This window comes from Aspergillus nidulans, chromosome I (assembly GCF_000011425.1).
Source record: "Aspergillus nidulans FGSC A4 chromosome I".
NCBI classification, from domain to species: Eukaryota; Fungi; Ascomycota; class Eurotiomycetes; order Eurotiales; family Aspergillaceae; genus Aspergillus; species Aspergillus nidulans.
The window spans coordinates 2,807,982-2,826,552 of record NC_066257.1 but is presented as its reverse complement, the minus strand read 5'-3'; the positions used below and the strand labels follow the sequence as shown (position 1 = coordinate 2,826,552).

The 18,571-nt window shown below is 47.6% G+C and overlaps 5 protein-coding genes across 5 annotated transcripts, besides 1 other annotated feature; 3 read left to right on the top strand and 2 right to left on the bottom strand.

Annotated features, from left to right (window-relative positions):
• Positions 1–18,571: part of a sequence feature (contig 1.112 1..353724(1)) that runs on past the window's edge.
• On the top strand, positions 695–6,384 carry ANIA_06695 (protein nmdA; the record flags this gene model as incomplete). The annotated part of the gene is made up of 8 exons (XM_659207.2): positions 695–731; positions 932–970; positions 1,895–1,963; positions 2,140–4,512; positions 4,560–4,717; positions 4,765–5,034; positions 5,079–5,544; positions 5,622–6,384. The coding sequence occupies 8 exons, from the start codon at positions 695–697 to the stop codon at positions 5,720–5,722; spliced, it is 3,513 nt and encodes a 1,170-aa protein (XP_664299.1). The 3' UTR covers positions 5,723–6,384.
• ANIA_06694 (protein ctf18) lies at positions 8,264–11,453 on the bottom strand (the record flags this gene model as incomplete). The annotated part of the gene is made up of 2 exons (XM_050610955.1): positions 8,264–8,858; positions 8,911–11,453. 2 exons carry the CDS (start codon positions 11,451–11,453, stop codon positions 8,420–8,422), a joined length of 2,982 nt encoding a protein of 993 aa, XP_050467146.1. The 3' UTR covers positions 8,264–8,419.
• ANIA_06693 (uncharacterized protein) lies at positions 13,102–13,799 on the top strand. Its single transcript, XM_050610953.1, has one exon. It carries the CDS (start codon positions 13,322–13,324, stop codon positions 13,541–13,543), a length of 222 nt encoding a protein of 73 aa, XP_050467145.1. The 5' UTR covers positions 13,102–13,321; the 3' UTR covers positions 13,544–13,799.
• Positions 14,373–15,195, top strand: ANIA_06692 (uncharacterized protein; the record flags this gene model as incomplete). The annotated part of the gene is made up of 4 exons (XM_659204.1): positions 14,373–14,459; positions 14,657–14,771; positions 14,816–14,979; positions 15,031–15,195. The coding sequence occupies 4 exons, from the start codon at positions 14,373–14,375 to the stop codon at positions 15,193–15,195; spliced, it is 531 nt and encodes a 176-aa protein (XP_664296.1).
• ANIA_06691 (uncharacterized protein) lies at positions 15,467–18,473 on the bottom strand (the record flags this gene model as incomplete). Its single annotated transcript, XM_659203.1, has 14 exons — positions 15,467–15,492; positions 15,599–15,652; positions 15,702–15,823; positions 15,895–16,093; positions 16,144–16,221; positions 16,421–16,501; positions 16,655–16,835; positions 16,891–17,105; positions 17,147–17,293; positions 17,438–17,639; positions 17,688–17,784; positions 17,850–17,968; positions 18,147–18,323; positions 18,399–18,473. 14 exons carry the CDS (start codon positions 18,471–18,473, stop codon positions 15,467–15,469), a joined length of 1,773 nt encoding a protein of 590 aa, XP_664295.1.

Below are 18,571 nucleotides of genomic sequence, written 5' to 3'. Positions count from 1 at the left end.
GAGCTTGTTTGTATAAATATCTGACGCCATCGATGACGGATGGCAACGCCTGGCGATGTTTAGTGGGTGTATTTTACCATTTTGGACACTTATGATCTGTATGTTACCCTCTATGGAATAAAAGTGTTTAGAGTTAATACCTCATTATCCGCATATTTTCCTTGGCTTGAGAAGAGCGTCTATTGCGACTTTACATATGGGAGTACTCCGTAGTCCAGGAGTCACGAGTGACGAATCGAAGATGAAGGTGGAAAGGCATAATTGGGGTTGACATTGTATAGGCTTATATAATCAAGTCATTATGCTCCAGAAGACCGTGGCCTTCATATGTATGTAAATAGTGGGAAGCCAGCAATCGCTGAGTCCATTCTATATTTCGCCCTTCTATATAGGGATGAGACAGGCCAGGCGCTGGCCAGATAAAGTAGAAGGCATACAGCTATTAGCCAATAAGACTTCGTAGTGAACGTCGGATAAGGGTTTATCTACACGCCGCGACTCTGCTTGCTGGCTGCTACCCGCCTATTTAGATCGTACCTACAGCACCCTTGAGACTGAGGCTGAGGAAGTTTAAAACCCCTACTCGGATTTCCTTGGAGCAGATACTATATTCCCTACGGCTAGAACATCTAGGGCTAACCATGGTGTTGGAACCACAGCCACGTCGTGATAAACTGAACATTTGCGGGTTATTATGACCAAGAGCAAGCACCTGAATAGTGGAGGTCCGGGTATGTGGCACCGGCAGAGGAAGATGCTGGGGGAAGGATGGGATGTTGGGAGCAACTCAGACGGTCTTATGGGGTTATCAACGTTGGGGGCCACAACGAAAGCGGCGCGAGTTGAGCAGGTTTATAGAAGGGTTGAGTGAACCGGAGAAATTTGTTGGCCATGGATGTGAAAAGGGAACATAGTGCCTGTAATCTTTCAGTCCAGCGCTTGAATTGCAGTATACTGCAGGGGAAAGGATGTAAGTGGCTACGGCAACGGATTACCACAAATGTTGCAAAGGGAACCGAGAGCATGTCCATGTCCATGATTGTTACCTGTCACGAAGCTGTCACCTAGCTGTCATCATCAACGCCAGCTAGACAATACTTCATGACATCAAAAAAAACTTGCTGGCCGATAGCGCCGATTCTGCACGAAGCTCATGGGGCGGTCGCGGGGTGCGCTTAACGGTAAGATTGATGATGATGATAATAGAGATCTATGGGCTTGGAAAGCGAGCTTTCAAGCAGATTGAGCTCTTAACTGTTGAAACAGTAGAGGCTTCGGTCAAGGACAATGATACTTCAGTGTCTTCTTCGACTGCAGAAAACCTTCACTGTTTCTCCTCTCCACCCTTAATGTCAATAGGTTTCTTACTGCAACCAAACTTGTGTAATATGCCAGGACCGAAGTCTTGTGCTCTCGATCGTCTGGTAGCCTAAAGTGCTGATTGCGGGTGGTTTATTGCCGTCGTTTGGATTTTCGACGGGCTGGAGCATGGTTGAGGCTAGGAGCTGATGTCGGCGAGTGGGACTGCATTCAGTAATCTTCAATAGGATTGCTAGGTTGGCTATAGTGTTCGGTCAGAAGCATCCAAGTCACAGCTTTGCTTCCAAGAGGTGCCGTGGTGACTGGGATAATGTTTAGTAAAGAAAGAGTGTGAATAGGAGATGGAGATAAGTGACGGAGATTGGCTAGCACGGCGATGCACTCGCCGCCTTCGCCTTCGCCCGCAATTCTCCCCACGGCTTTTCAATCGTGCAACATCCCTTGACTTGACCACACTACCTGTTTCAGGCAGACCCAGAAGTGGCGCCTTTCTTGTCTTTGGAATCTCCCCAATGTGGCGTTCAAGTCACTCCCACGCTTTCCGTTCCGATTTCTTAAAACCACTACACAATAGCTGAATTCATCACCGCGGGGATTGCTACGCTACAACCGGGCGGCAAGAGGATGGATCGGCAGAGAAAGCGTAAGCTGGGCCCGATGCGCTCTGGATGATATTGGTGTCTGTGTCCTAATAGAGGTTTACTACAGGGGAGTTACGCCTTCTGAATGAGCGAGCCTGGGCTGGCGAGAGTGGTACTGTTCCCTAAATCCTTCCTTCCCCTCACCCCGCGCTTCATCTAACCGTCGACATCCGTATAGATATATTTCCTGTCAGCAAATCGCTCGATTCGTCGCTGAAAAAGAATACGGCTTTCATCAAGCGCCTTCGCACTGGTATCAATGCTGCTGCCCAGCAGACGTTACTAACTGACATCCGCACGTTGTCGCTTCACAAATACCTTTCGGAGATCATATCAGCATGTTACGAGGGGCTTTGTAAACTCAAATCGCCTGGAGAGATTACTGCCGGTGTTGAGATTACCAGTGCCCTGCATCAGCGATTTGGTCCGGCGGAGTTCACCCGACAAATCGGGTGGTTGCTGGGACGGGGCCTGAGCTCACCGGATAAAAGTCAGTTGAAAACTCTTAGCCAGGAACTGCGTGAGCGCGAGGAAAAAGAAAGACTGTCTCGCCACCGAGTATTGTTAAAGGTTGTGACGGAGTTGTGGCTGGTCGGCGTGTTGAGGACTCTTGATGACGTTGAACGACCGGAGGATGTGGGTTCTAAGGGAAAAGATGGCGCGGGATTAGGCAATAAAGTGGTCGATGGAGTGTCGAGGAACAGAAATCCAGCGGGTGACAAGGAGCCAGAACCGTTCCCTTTGGAGGTCTTGAAGGATCTTCTCGGCCATGATCGCGACCATTCCAATCTGCCGCTGGCTTTATTGTTCGCGAAGAGCTTCAGCTGGGATGTTCTTGGCGCGAAGGCCGCTGAAGAGGGAAGGAAAACTGTTGAGGCTGACGGAGCGACAGCTATGCCTGCTGAAACTCAAAATGGTGACGAGGCTACGGCCGAAGATGACACACCGCTTGCCCCGGAGAAGATCCAGGTTCGTTTCAAAAGTATTCTGAACCGATACCTGGAAGATGTTAAGGCGCATGTCATGCGCGATCAAAAGGCGCTCACTGCACAGAGCAGGCGCAATGCGGAAGCCTACGTAAAGAGTGGTGAGATTTTCGAAGATCGGCAGGCAAATTTTGAGAGGCAGACCAAGTCGCTGGAGAAGTTGGTTGCGAATACGCAAGTCCTTTGCGAGATCCTGGGTGTAGAGATGCCTGCTTTAGCTACACAAGAAGCTTCAGATCCGGCAGCAAGCGGCGGTATTGGTCTCGTCAAGACCTCGGAGTACCTCCGGGGTCAAGGAGAAGGGCCTGGAATTTGGGAGGATGAAGAGGAGAGACGCTTCTACGAGAATCTTGTCGACTTAAAAGGCAAAGTCCCAGCTGTTTTGCTGGATGACGGAAAGAAGAAGAAGACCGAGACCGGCGAACCGACCAAGAAGAAGGAAAGTGAAGCTGGCCACGAGTCCAGTGAGAAAACCGAGCCTCAGAGCCAGATTTCGGAGGAAAGGACTACCGAAGCTGATGATCAGTCTATGGCGATTGCGAGCAAGACCGTTGGAGCCCAGGTGGATGCGCTTTTGGCCAAGCTTCCTGAGCTGCAAACAAAAGAACAAGTTGACCAGATGGCACTGGATTTCTGCTTTCTCAATTCCAAAGCCTCCAGGAATAGACTTGTGAAAGCTATCTCTGATATTCCGAAAGGCCGCATCGATCTCTTGCCTCTGTACTCGCGTCTCGTCGCAACCCTTGGACAGTATATGCCAGACATTCCTCAGGGATTGACGACGTATCTTGACGAAGAATTTCGCAGTCTTCAGCGCAGAAAGTCCAAGGAGTTTCTTGGCCAGGTGCGAATGAGCAACATCCGCTACCTCGCGGAATTGACAAAATTTGGAGTAGTTCCGGAGCATATCATATTCCACTGCTTCAAAGTTTCCCTGGATGATTTTTCGCGCATGAACATTGAGATCATTGGCCACCTGCTAGAGAATTGCGGACGATACTTGCTTCGGAACCCGGATACGTCCCCACGAATGGCATCCTTTCTGGAGACGCTCGGAAGAAAGAAGACAGTGCAGCATCTGGGTCCACAAGAACGCATGATCATCGAGAATGCTGTCTACTATGTCGACCCACCCCAGCGGCCTGCCATTCAACAAAAGGAGCGGACACCCATGGAGTCTTACATTCGAAAACTCATTTATCTGGATATGAACAAGCGGAACTATACCAAGATTCTAAAGTCAGTCCGGAAGCTCCATTGGGAGGAACCGGAGGTGGTTCATATCCTGGAACGTGTTTTTAGCAAACCGGCTAAGGTCAAATACGGCAATATCCATCTGCTTGCAATCCTTGTTAGTGCGCTCTACCGCTATCACCAAGGCTTCGTCATTGGTATTGTGGACAATATTCTGGAGTATATCACACTGGGTCTTGAGCAGAATGATTTCAAGTTCAATCAGAAGCGGATTGCAGAGGTCAAGTACCTGGGAGAGCTGTATAACTATAAAATGATTGACTCTCCTGTAATATTCGATACGTTGTATCGGATTGTCACATATGGCCACGGTGCGTTTTTCGGAATCATTGAGGTTGCCTTACTAACTGTTCTGCAGAAGGCGGCACTCCGATGCCAGGAAAAATTAATGTGCTTGATATGCCCGACGATTTCTTCCGGATACGATTAGTCTGCCAGCTTCTGGATACCTGCGGTCATTGTTTCGACCGAGGATCTGCGAAGAAGAAGCTTGACTTCTTCTTGAAGTTCTTTCAAGTAAGCTTGCTTATGCTTGATGAGTGAAGCTTAGGCTAATTGTTTAGTACTACATTTGTACCAAAGACCCACTGCCGATGGACATCGACTTCCTTGTCCAAGACACGTACTCTCTCACCCGCCCGCAATGGACCCTAGTTACGGAACTAGACGAAGCTAGCCGTATCTTCGGCGAGGCTGTTGCCCAGAATTTCAAGCCACAAGAGGAGAAGCCTGAACCCGAGGAAGAATCGGAGGATAGTGGATCAGATGAGGATCTGGAAGAAGACGCATTTCCAGAGGCCGACGAGGAAGGAGAGTCGAGTGATGAGGCCGATGTAAGTGAACCAGCATACTCTGCTGATCAATGCTAACAAGGCAGGTCTCTCCAAACGCTGAGCGCAACGACGACAGCGAGTCTGAGGAAGAACAAATATTCGTCACCCGTCAAGAAGAGGAACGAGACCCCGAGGCCGAAGCCGAGTTTGATCGTGAATTCGAGAAAATGATGGCGGAAAGCGTTGAGTCCAGAAAATTCGAGCGCAAGGCTGTGTTTGATATTCCTTTACCGATGAGACGCGCTGCCCGTGATCCCACTGCGGAAGTCACAGCCGCGAATTCAACCCCAGCTCCCGTTTCCTCGCCTGCTCAGTCGTCCGGTACAATGGCGTTCTCTTTGATGACCAAGAAAGGCAATAAGCAGCAGACTCGTACTATCGATTTGCCATCCGACTCCACTTTTGCCGTTGCCATGAGAAGCCAGCAGCAGGCCGATAGGGAGGAGCAGCAGCGGATCAAGAACCTGGTATTGAACTATGAAATGTCCAACGAGACGGACAGTACCGAAGGTGGGTTTACTTCGCCTTATCGCATGAATTCCAAGGAGCAGGGGGAAAAGCGACATGCTGACAAAAGAATAAAACAGAACCCGTTGAGAAACGCTCCCCTGCCAGGGTAGACAAGTCGGGCACGAACCGCTCGGCTTTCCGCTCGCGCAAGCTGCAGCTCAGTGACGTGAATTGGTAGTGTTTGGCATGGTTATCCGGAAGCCACCTCAATAGGCATTATGACCTGCTGGGACTGGATTCCCAACGAGACATGGTGTTGATAGCCTGATACCTTAAAATGGTGAGTGGGTTTGACCGTGAACATTGAACCCAAACAACCGACTGGTCAATCCACTTGTGTGCATGCGAAAGAAGAACGGCTTACAAGACGGGAAAGGAAAGATCCTCGTCGCAAGCTTATCCACCAGCTCGGACGTCACCCATTAGAGGAAGTAGACGATGGTTACACTCGACCTGGTCTTGGCCTCCGCTCTTCGGCCGTGTGGACGCGGAAAATGTGACTCAACTTCGCAGAGAGACAGCGCTTTGGCTGTATGCTTTCCATGTGCCCAGCTTAGTTCAGCCCGCTGTTCATCCTAGCCTGGCCTTTTCCAGTCAGGCGCTATATTTAGTCAAGTCAGGATCAATCGCTTATGGCCAAGCGCGGATAATCCTTTATCTATGTGCTTTGCCAGGACCTGAACGGAACATAGCGGACAACAGCTTGGTGCATTACACCATGCAGTGGATTATGCTCCTAGCAAAGTACGAGTTATGTGCCTACACGCGAAACCGAATCATGATCAAGACCAACATTTACATTAGATGATAATTGACTTCAATCTTACTGATCTGCCTTTCTATCTTCCTATGCCCTTACTCTGTAGATTTACATAATGCTGCTTGTTAGCAGTCGTAGCGGCCCCAAAGTCCCGGAAGAGAAGCAGAGCACACTCTATAAGAAATCTATTTTACCTCTTCCAAGCAAAACGTGATCACACCACGTCTCGTGCAAGGACAACTTAGAGTAAAAGTACATGAGTAGGTAGTTACATAAAAAAAAAAGGATAAGGGGCGGAAACCATAAGAGACGTCAGGAAATAACAAGATGGCTGGAAATAAAAGCGCAGTTGACCAGGGAGATGAGATGGCTTGCGGAGTAGGATCGGACGTAGAATGTTGATATGGCCTAACTAGGTAGGAGGGTAGGTAGGCTTCGCTCTGGAAAGCCTGGCTGGACACTGGAAGAGAGCGGTAGCAGAGAGACCCAGCGGGTATCGTTTGAACATCTAGTCTGGAATCGATTTCTTCTCAGTCTTCCGCGGGCTGGATCGGCCATTTTAATGGCCTTATTGTCAATGGTCTCCACCAACTCCAATCCGTTCTGCCATAGGCCAAGCTTCATGGAAGATGATATATCTATTTCTCCGTTTGCTGCTCGGGCGTTTTCTCCTGTTCCGACACGTCCAAAGCCTTGGGAACAACTTCCTCGCTTTCCGCAACCTCGCCTGCAGCGGATTTTACCTCGTCGCGTACTTCCTTGGCCTGCTCATGCTTCTCAACAGGAACAGAGGCATCAACCTCGGCAGCGAGGGGTTGCTCGACTCCTGCAGCATTGGCCTCAGCGCCAGCCTCCTCATCATCGTCAAGTTCAGCGCCGTAGACGTCGGGGTGTGCGCGGAAGCAATCCTGCATAGCCCTGTGATGAGATAATTAGTAAATACCCTTTGGAACATGCAAAAGCGTGGAAAGTGTAATGCGGGACTCACTTAAATTTGTCAATGCAATCCATCCCCTTTGGCTCCTCCTCCGAGTAAACGAAACAGCTGAATGCAGCACGGAACTCCTCCCCGCAGGGGCCGTATGCCATTCCGCCCAGACACGGGCAGTCCCAGTTAATCTCGCCCGTTTCCGGGTTGAATGCGGCCTGCTGGTCCGCTTCGGCCTCGAGCTCTTCGGCGGACTTCAAGGGCGATTCTGACTGCGCGTTGGCGCCCGTTGAGGCGGGAGTTGCCGCAGCGTCAGCGGCTGCGGCCGGTGCCTTCTTTTCCTCGCGGCTCTTGGGCTTAATGGAGTCGAGCGTCGGCAGAGATTTCCCATCTTCGTGTTTGGGTTGGGCCTCAGGGCGGAATGACACTTTATTCAGGAATTGCGATTAGCTTGCGTCATGGTGATAGTGAGGTCAGAAGAGATTTTGAGACGTACGCGATGGGGTCTCGGCGAAGACACTGCTCGTATTGTAGTAGTAGACAGCACCAGATGCCAATCCCACCCGTATAAAAGTATTCTTCCAGCTCCTTGGCTTTGTTGACCCTGTAGAGGAGCTTATGAATCGGCGAGTTGGGCCGCGCGCGACACCGACAGCTGGTGTTGGTGCGCGGAGGAGCGCTCTCGATGCGGGTCGGAACATTATGAGCTGGCGGAGGAGGAAAGGGAAATAGCTAGAGAGCGGAATGAGTACCCAGTTTGAGCGAAGATATTTGGGGGAGGGCCTGGGGAGAGGTCAATTGAGGGGAGTGTTCTAAATAATGTCTCCGAGGACGAGAACGGGACTGAGCGGAGTGCAAGTGCTGCAAGGCAGTCCCGATGTTAAGGCCTGAGGCCATAAATTTTCTGCCTGAATTATACCGGCCAACCAGAGCTCGGCCGTATACTCGCTGTTTTTCACGGACCATGCTTTCGTCTGGCGCAGGCAGAAGAAGCGGTCAAATTCCCAGTTCGCCTTGGACAGCAATATCGTTCTGTGCACTCCGTATATAATATGAAACTAGAGAAGAAAAATCATATGTACAATGAAATTACAACGCCCACGCCCACGCCCACGAACTACTAAACCTGTGTGTATGAACGCCAGTCGTAGCACCATGAAAATATCAAACCAGTGTGGTTATCTCCATTACAAGCCACTCAGCAACTCCGCCATCGAGATTGGTTTCCTCACGGCATTCGAAAATCCATCATGATATGTCACCCACACCTTCCGGCCTGCACTGGAAAGCTCCTGCTGCGCAGACTTCGCTTTCCTCGATAGAGCCTGCTCCATATCCTCTTGCGGCGATGGCACTCGATCCTGGATAATCCGCCCAAAGAAATCGCGTTTCACCGCGGTGCCATACTTCAATTTTGCGGCTTCGGCGGGGTTTGCTGGCGTCTCGATATCATCAGATTTTGTGGTGGATTTCTTGGAGCCGGTCGAAGATAAGTTCTCAGAATTTTTCCGGATTGATTCCTTGCGGTATTCTTGGTCGAGAACTTGGCGGACAGCGTAGCGGACGGGATTCGTAGCCGATGAGAAGCCCGGAACTTTAGAGAATGAGACAAGGGCGTCAAGAGGCCTAAGAAATGTCAGATCCAATGGAGGGAAAAGAGAGTAGACTTGGTGCTTACGGTTCCATGCGATATGCCCACCCTCCATGGCCGCCACCCTCATTCTCAATGCGGACTTTCTCAAACGTCACGCCTAGACCGGTCATTACACGGACCGCGGACTGGACGAGAGCGCGCTCGCTCTCCTTACGCACGCTCGCCACACTCTTCTGCTCGCTGCCGCGCACGACGACAGGTTTAATGTCTGGCGAGAGCATGCGAATGACGTTCGGAATAAGTTCGGTGGCTACATTATTAGACGAGCGGAAGAGTCGGAGAAGAGGCGCAGAAAAGGATGACTGAAACGTAGATAGAATGGCTTGGTTTTGCTTCGTGGCTTCGAAGGCCGCATAGTCTGCTCGCGGGCCAGAGAAGGGATGTGCTTCCTCCTCTTCTTCGTCTATTTCTCTGTACTGTTGTTGAGCTTTGCCCTGCGCGGTTGCGAAGAGAAGGTGGAAGGCCGATGTTGCCTGGCTGAGGTAGGCACCCAACTCCCAATCGTGGGCAGAGTAAATTCTTGATGAGATGGTGTCGTGGAAGTGAAGCCAGTCGTAAGCGGCGTTCGGTTTGGTGAGGAACGTATCGTCTTGATATGGTTGGAGTGGGTATGAGGAGAAACACTCGGAAGTACAGCGGTCATGGTCGCCGCTGGCGTCGACCATCTCGCACAGCCTCCTGATTGCATGGCGCTTTTTGATATTGGCGACATCCACTGAAACCGCCTCTGAGCGGTCGTATGGGTCTTGGAGAGATTCATCGCCAAGGGGTACGTCTGGGAACCCGGCCCCTTCAGTAAAGACTCGATCCACAATGTCGCGTACTCCACCGCGGTTCATGCCTTTGAAAAACGAGCCGCCTCCGGCGTCTGCGAGAACTCGCTGTTCAAGCCAGTTTCGTGTCAACCTCAAAGGAGCGGAGCTTTCATTTCGAAGCTTGTGGGCTACCCATTCTGCAGCTACTAGGACGCTCCGGATGTCACCTTCTGCTGCACCAGTGCTTCTCACGCCGCGTTGCTTTCGCTTTGCAAGGCCCCATGAGGCTTCACAGAGTCGTCGTACTCCGTCGCTGTCCGACGGGATCCCCTCAAGAGTGAAGATAGACTTCATGCGAGAGACGACGTTCTCTAACGGTGCCTGACGCACGTGGATTATTTCCGCGACAGAAGATTGTCTGAGCGGCCGCAAACTTGCATGGTACACGTCATTGCAGACTAGAATAAGCGGACGAAGGAACCGAAAATTGTCACCCTTTCTCTTACGTCCGTCAGATGCTCGCTCGGATGTGCGTGCTGAGTTTCTCTGGTCTAGAAGAACGAGATCGGTCAAGGCCTTCATGAAGCCGCCTTCACCAGAACCCCCGGATCCGCTGACCACTCCGTCCACCTCGTCGACAACAACGCACACAGGCCGCCCAACCTTGCGCACTTTCTGCTCCCCCAGTTCTACATTCATTCCTTTCACGTTCTCCGTGCCGAGGGCATCTCTGATTCTGCCTTTGACGACGTCTCTGCTACGCTCATCACTGGCGTTGATTTCTAAAACCTCGTAACCAGCCTGTCTTGCACAGACATGGGCCAGAGTCGTTTTGCCCAGTCCAGGTGGGCCACAGAGTAATAGAACTTTCCGATGAGGCCGTTCCTCTTCGTCGTTGTTATACTTTTTGTTCTGTTTAGCCCGGGCAAGGCTGGGGTAGACAATAGGATCCCATCCTCTAAGCCAGCGTAAGATTGAACGATTGGTGCGTTCATCCCCAATGAGCTCGGTATACTTGCGAGCACGGTACTTCTCAGTCCACATGGCTGTAGAGAGCTTTTTGCTTCTCTTGTCGCCAATAGGAGCTTCAATGGATGGCCGTACATCCGCTACAGGGGCGGGTTTGGGGGCTTCAGCAGCTTTGACCTCTTTCGCAGACTCGTTAAGTAGACTGTGTATATCGATTCCGTAATAACTCTTCTGTGCCCTTCCAGGAGCAGTCGTCGAGCGGCTAGCAATGAGTCTTTCATAAGAAACTCGAGCGCTGGGTTTTTTGAGTGGGACATTCAGCGCCTTCCCATTGCAGGTCTTTATCTTCACTGAGGTAGGTGATATATTTGGCGGCGCGTATGCTGGAACTATTGTGCTGCGCTCGGTTACAGAGTTAATAACTACCGACTCTAGAGTACTCTGGGACCGCGAGACCTCGGTAAGCTTGACAGGTTGCTCTTGTGTGTCGATCTGGCTCTCGAGATGCGCATCGTTGAAAGCCTCTAATCCGTCATCATCGTCATCGTCATTGTCCAGAAACCCGCCCATAATCTTCGGCCGCTTCGGCTCTGCTCTCGACCCAGATTGAGAAATCTGAGGAAGGTCGACACGCTGTTCCTGAATCTCAAACTCGCTCTGATATTGCGCCTCATTGAAAGCCTCTAATCCGTCGTGGTCGTCATCGTCATCGTCATCCAAAAACCCGCCCATGATCTTCTGCCGCTTTGGCTCTGACGGCTGCGACTGCTCGCCATACTTCCGTTTCTGCAAGTCTGGAGGAGTCGCTCTCGAAGAGAGCTCAGCAGAAGAGATAAACGGCATTTTGGGTGTTGGAGGTGAGGACGGGAACGCCTGTTCACGGATTGGAGAAAGCACGCTGCTAAATCGAGGGTTCTTCGATGGTCTTGTGGGGGTATCTGCAGAAGTACAGTATGAGAAACGATTCTTTGAAAAAGCCGGTCTTCTGCAGTAGGCAAAGATAGCGCACCCGGTCTCACGTCCTCGTCGCTGCGGAAAACATCAGACAGGTTCCAGGCTCGGTGCTGGATCACGACTTTGTTGCGCGTCTTTTCTAATCGCACTGCATTGAGCGCTTCGAGCTCGTCGGAGAAGGATTCGGAGGGGAGGTCGGGGTCTTGGGAGTGTAGGAGAGCGGGATCGAAGGAGGAGAGGTTTATTGGAGATGAATCTGTCATCTAAGAATCCGCTATATCATTAATAGGGTAGACTGAAGTTAACATTCGAATTGCACTGGGATCGACGACGCGACGCGAACGCGCTGGCCAAAAAGTGCATAAGCTGCATTAAGCAAATGACTAAGCTTTATACTTCACATGGGTCTGCTACTACTCTTCCGTACTTCAACCAGGCCTTCCCTCAACCCATAATGCGACGTTTTCTATGAACGAATATCTTAGTCTGGTACATTACCCTGCGACTCCTATCATGAATTCTCTGAAGTCAAGATTAAGCCATACTTTTTTTTTTGGCAGTGATGCGGTACTACCGTATCTCAAAGTAGTCGCACTAGCCCTAATAGAGACTCCGAGCACCAGAGCTCCCCTTTAAGAGTCGAACTCCGGGACTACCACAAACAAAGGAAATTCTTTAGAGGGTTGTCTGACGTGTATATCTCCAGGGTTGTGAGAATAGCAATATATAGCTGCCTGGGGAATTCCGTAGGCTCAAAGCCTGCTAGGGAAGATCGGAGTAAAATCATCGGAGTATAAAACCTCGTATCGGAGTTCAGTTTCGGAGTCATCATCGAACCTGACAAATGCTGTACACAATCTATTTCTAAGCTAGAAAAGCAATATTATCCAAACGGTCGAGTCTTGTGTAGTCTCTACCGAATGCGAGTGCAAAAGATGGTTTCCACGGCCATCTGAGTGTTCAATACTCGCGCGAGGATGTCATTGGCGTGGTCGTAATTGCGACTAAAGCCTGACTCATTCGAAAGCCAGACCAGACCAGGTCGGTCTGGGGAGGCTTTTGACCACATCCTCCCCAAAATGACTCTCTTGACTGCCCAAAGACAAACAGGGGGGGCAGAAATTTCTCATAGGGCGCGTCCAAGCCTCTAATCTTAGGCAGACCCATTATCCATGATGAATACGAAGCCGAAAACGGAGGCTGTAGTGGCCTGAGTCACTCGCTCGCACGCCCTTCTCCTCTTATGCCATCATCGCCATGCAGACAGCCCCATGTTGGCGGCCTAGCCCAGTGGAGGGCTGAAAAAATGACACCGGACTGGCCCGCCATCAAGGTGTGTGGAGACCATCCTGCCAAAGGTCTTATTGCTAAGCTTCAATCCAAGTCAGTCAACATCTGGTATGCTTGGCAACTCCGACGAGGATTCGGAGTAAAGGACGAGGCAAGGTCATTGCCAAGATGACTCGACTAGACCTGAGGATGGATATATAAGGGGATGAAATGCTCGTCTCCATCCTCATCATCATCAACATCGCCAGCAAAAACAACAGCAGCTCTGAACGCAACGTTCCTATACCAGATTGAGCTCGATCCAATCTAAACTCTACATACAACACAATCCTCAAGGACAGTCTACAAACAACAAGTTGATCAAGCATCTCAGGCACTTCAGAAACTTTAAGACTCTGAGCATACCGATTGCATTCAAAATATTCCCAAGAACCCATTGCGAGCACTCCCAGCCCAAAGATTCAACAATGTCTTCCACCAACAAGTCCTCTCCAAAGACCTTCGACGACGCTTCGTCGACCTACTCTACAGCCTCGACTTCCACCGTCATGAAAGAGAAGGAGGAGGCCAAGCACAAGTGGCAGAACAAGAACAAGAGCAACGCCAGCAACGCCAGCAACGCCGACTCCAAGAACAAGGACGCAGCCCTCCATTACGAGGCCATGGCTCATTACCTAGCTTTCCGATAAGTGGCCGCCAGCCACTTAAGGCAGCAATATACGTGCGCGCCTATTACGAGCTTGATCCTAGAACATGGATCAAGCAATAACGCTTATGGATATGATGATTAACTCCAGTTCCATGTCGCTATTTTTACTTTGATTGTTTTCAACAAGCCGGGATTACTGGTCGGTATCTTATGGAGTCTCGGTGTCTAATGGATATTTGTTTATTCAGTATAATGTGTAATTAGTTATGCTTCATAGAATTCATATTTTTTCACCGCAATCTATCCTTGACTTACCTATGGTACCAGGCAACTACGTCTCTATCCGTCAACCCAAACCCTATTTACAATAGGAGGGAGTTTAAATACCTGGGTCTTAGTCATAGTCTAAGCAGGGTTGTATATAAACTCTAATGTTTTCTGTTAGGGTTATACAAAGTGCAAACTCCACGTGGATAAATAGACCCATACCAACGCTATATATAAACAAACCCACGCTACATAAGCACATTGCCCTAACCACTAGACTTTATAGCCCAATTCTTAGCACATATTGCTTTGACAATTCTCATTATATTCTTCATCAGGTATAATCATTATCAAAACAAAACACGCTGAGAAAATGACGTGATGCAAATCTCGACCATGAATGAGGACACAGGTGAGGCGGCGGGTAAAATATGTCGGGTGTCTCGCTAAGTTGCACGTGACCAAATTAAGAGTCATCTGAGCCACAGTGTCATTTACCCGTCAATTCAGAATTTCATCTGCTTACCGTACACATTGAAGCTGCGATCATCAGGCCTGCAACTAGTTTTCAATCATTTTTGACTGGAAAAAAGGTTCCTACAATGTCTTTGATTGGACAGAACAAATGGTTCAAAAAATATAAAGAAGAAGTGAAAAGTGGCAAGCTTGACTTGCCTGCTTTGGAATTCGTGAGGCTTCATTATCACTACATTATTGATTAACTACTTGCTAAGTCCTTACTGCGTCAAGGATGCGAATCAGAATGTTGTCATATACTATGGTGAAGTCTTCTGTCGCTACGAAGATTGTGTGAAGAATCGCGTGGGTATTCAACTATTTTCTAGCTGTTTGTCAACTGTTCATTAACTGTTTTACAACTACTTAGTCGCCATTCTCTACCACTAATAATCTCCGAACCCATCTCCGCGATCAGCATGACTGTAAATTAGAGGAGAGCAAAGGGGGTCGCAATGCTCACAAGACGATTAATCTGGGCATACGTGAGGATCTCCAACTACCTGGCAACTGCTTTCTAACTACTTAGAATGGTACAAGGGCCTCTTCTCCGAGCAAGATGCACACCGGCCAGTTGCCCTTGAAGATGAACATGAAGCCGTTCAGCAGCAAATTATCAGCAATCTACAAACCCAGTCCAAGTCAGACCTGTCCGCGGCCCTACCTTCCCTGCCCCGAAAGAAGGATGGAACAGTAAGATCAATTACCTGTTAGCTACTTTATAGCTGCTTGCTAACTACTCAGGTTCATATTTCTAACATGCGCAAGAAGGTCAAAGAGCTGGGCCATATCATACCCTGCAATAAATGTCCATCCGCTAAGGACTGCTGCAAGGATCAGAATACCTGTGAGCACTTCCGTCATTTTGAGAATGATCTAGAGGAGGACGAGGACGAAGACGAAGAATGAGACACATCTTCGTAGTAACTAGAAGTTCTGTCAGGCGTTATGGAGCTTGAATTATCAGAAGTTCTCTAATAAGTTACCAGTTAGTTTACAGCTAGTTATGAATCAATTTCCTGCAGTTTCTTCCGTCTTTCCATAAGCTCTAATTCCTTCTCCTCATTTTGAAGCTGCAAAACCCGAATTTCTTCCTGTTCTTTTTTCAGCTTCATCTTAATTTGCTCCAGCTCCAAGGCCTGCCGCTGTTCCTCAAAAGATAATGTATCCTCTGAGGGTCTTATAAGGCTTTCTGAAGAAGATGACCTAACCATTTATAAGGTGGTTAGCAAGTGGATACTAAGTGATTGCTAAGCATTGGCAGAGATATTATCCACACACCGGATTAACCTTGGTCGTGATCGTGACGTACGACCAGATCGTGAAGATAAATGTGCTGATGATGACCGACGGCGTTTTCGAGATTCTAGAATAGTTAATTGCTGATATAATATATTGATAGAGAAGATACCTACCTTCACGAGCTAAATGGCGTAGGTAATTAGCTTCCATATTCGCTGTCCTATACGAGTGATGAACTCCAAAGTAGTCACGGTTTTGATACTGAATAATATCTTGCTTGTCAAGCTTTGCAGAGCTATATTAATGCAAGTAGTTAGTTTGTGATTAGGAGGTGGTTAGGAAGTAGTTAGTAAGCCAATAACTTACTTCTGAACAGCCTCAATTAATGAAAGCTGTTTACCACCAGCATTTGCTTTATGGTGTGACTGCTCTGCTGAATTAGTATGATTCCATATAGAATCATACAAAGATGATGGAATCCTAGAGCAGTTTTTGTTAAGCCCAGCTTTAATAACTGCATTCTTTTTATGGAGAGCCCAATTCTGAATTTTTGGGTCCTCATATGCTAGGATAAATTGTTAATAAGTACCTCCCAAATATTTACGAAACACTTACCTGCAAGTAAGTCACATAACTGATCATAATCCTCCTCTGATTTACAATCAACCAGACTTGCCATGCGACTCCACACGCCTGTTCCTTTATTGTCATTACTGACAATCTCAGTAATAGTCCGGAAAAAATGGACCCGGCAGAAAATAATGATGCTCTGTAGTTGCCATAATAGGGAACGATGGTAGGGATCAATCTCTTTAAGATATCGAGCCAGGCCTAGCTAGTTGTTAACTACTTATCAAGTGATTCCCAAGTGGCTGATTAATGATTGACCTACCAGCATATTGTTTCGTGTCCATGTCAACAATAATTCCAGATATTCCATTTCCATGGATAGAATTAAATTCCACAGGTTGACCTGTTACTTTCTCAACAAGAGTAAATACTCTTTTGAATAAAAGATAGTAGCCTGTCGTAGTTTCTTGGTTCGTAAACACACGCATTAAGGTGATAACTGGAGTAGTTTGTAAGTGGCTTCCAAGTAGTTGTTAACTGGCTATGGAATACCTACTTTTCCCGTGCTCATGTAGGTAGGTTGCAAAAACTACCTCATTCATGTTTTTTTGTCTTATCCTTTTGTAGGACATATCAACTTCAAATGAGGTTAACTTGTTTAGAAGCATGATCTGCTCCTTATAGGCACATAATATCATGATGCCATCAGGATCACGGTATTTCTCCTGGATATATTGCTAGATATTGTTATAAAGCAGCTCCCAACTAGTTATAAAATATTTATGATCTTACCTTCAAGGTAGGGTTTATGTTAGATATGTATACCACACCATTGAAATCCTGGCCTTCGGGATATGTAAGTAAACGTTGTTTCTGTATAATGGCAGATATTCTGTCAATATTGGAAAGGGAGGCGTGTATTTCAGCTGGTGTAGAAGCATTATACTGTTGACAAAAAGCCTCTAACTCAGGACTTCGTAGGAATTTTGCTATTGAGTAGTTGGTAACTAGTTATCGAACAGTAATCAAATAGTATTAGACAACTTACCAAGGGTTAGGCTTGGATTCCGCATATTTCTAATTATTGATTCAATCCCTTTCAAAATCTGCTCCGGTGGCTTGTGTGGTGGTGGTGGAGGATGTTGATGAATTCCATGTGAAGTAAAGAGGATATAGGGAGTTTCCTGAATATTAACTGGTACCAATGCAGTAAAGATTACACTGCATTTTATATGTTCCAGCTTGCCGGGGCCTTGAACATGGTCAAAGTCTAGAAGTAGTTTAGAATTGGTTTGCCGAATGTTGCCAAGCAGTTTTAAAGTAGTTGGGAACCACTTACCACAGAATTTGCGCCGTGTTGTTAGTGGTTCAATAACAGCACACTCCTCCTGCGACGGGAGAATGGACTCATTAAATAACCGCTCTAAGAATTCAAGATCAATTGATGTATGGCCTTTCAGAGAGCTGTGATAATGTTTCTGTAGAGGACCTGGTGCGCTATTTATGCAGCTAATATATGGATGGTGCTTATTATTGATGTCCTTTTAGCAAGTTAGTAGGTAGTTAATAAGCAGTTTCCAAGGACTTACCGGGTAGAAAGATTTTCGAAATACAGGCGCACAGCTTGAAAGGTTTTCGATACAAGCTTTGCCACTGTTGAAGAATCTCTTCTTCGAGCGATAAAGACTGAATAGAAGCAATTCCTTGTAAGTAATTGGCATTTAGTTTCCAGGTAGTTCCAAAGTACTTACCTGAATGCATTCCTCTTCCGAATATCATTTTCAACAAGGTCAATATCTTTCCGAATTGTTTGGATTTCTTGCCATGCTTTTTCATCAAGGTATGTATGATAAAGAAGTCGAAGACTTGGCTTGATATATTCACAGACAAAAGCTCCCGAACATTTCCAACTCCATTTCTTAACCTTACAGTTCAAGAAACTGGAATTGATATGTCTTAGCCCATGGAGGCTTGAACGAGAATACTGAATCTTCAAGCAATTAACAAACAGTTCTTAAGCGGTTACGGAACAGTTCTGAAGTACTTACGTCTTGAACTCGTTGCTCCGCCTCCGATTGTGACATTTTATCTGCTGCAATGATATACGTATGACCATTGATATGAGTCTTTGGATACTCAGGAAGGTCATCTATATATTCAATATAGAGCGTCTGTAAAGGGTGTAACTTTGCATCGGTAAGGTCTGTCAAAGTTGTTGGTTGGTCCTAAGATATATATTTAGTTATGCAGTACTTAAGAGCTATACAGTTATATTTTACCTCCAATACATCCTCTCTTACCTCCTCTTCAAACGTATCTGATAGAATATCATTAATATCTTCTTCCCAATCAACTGGATCTATGTTGTCATCCATTATAAAATCACTCTAGAACTGATTGGGAAGTACTTTGAAAGTATGTTTGTACGTTGGGAGTACGAAGAAATAATAAAGGAGACGAATTGAAAATGAAA

Bases quoted from the DNA above. Each gene is read 5' to 3' on its own strand.
- ANIA_06693 (XM_050610953.1), top strand. From the start codon at position 13,322: ATGTCTTCCACCAACAAGTCCTCTCCAAAGACCTTCGACGACGCTTCG.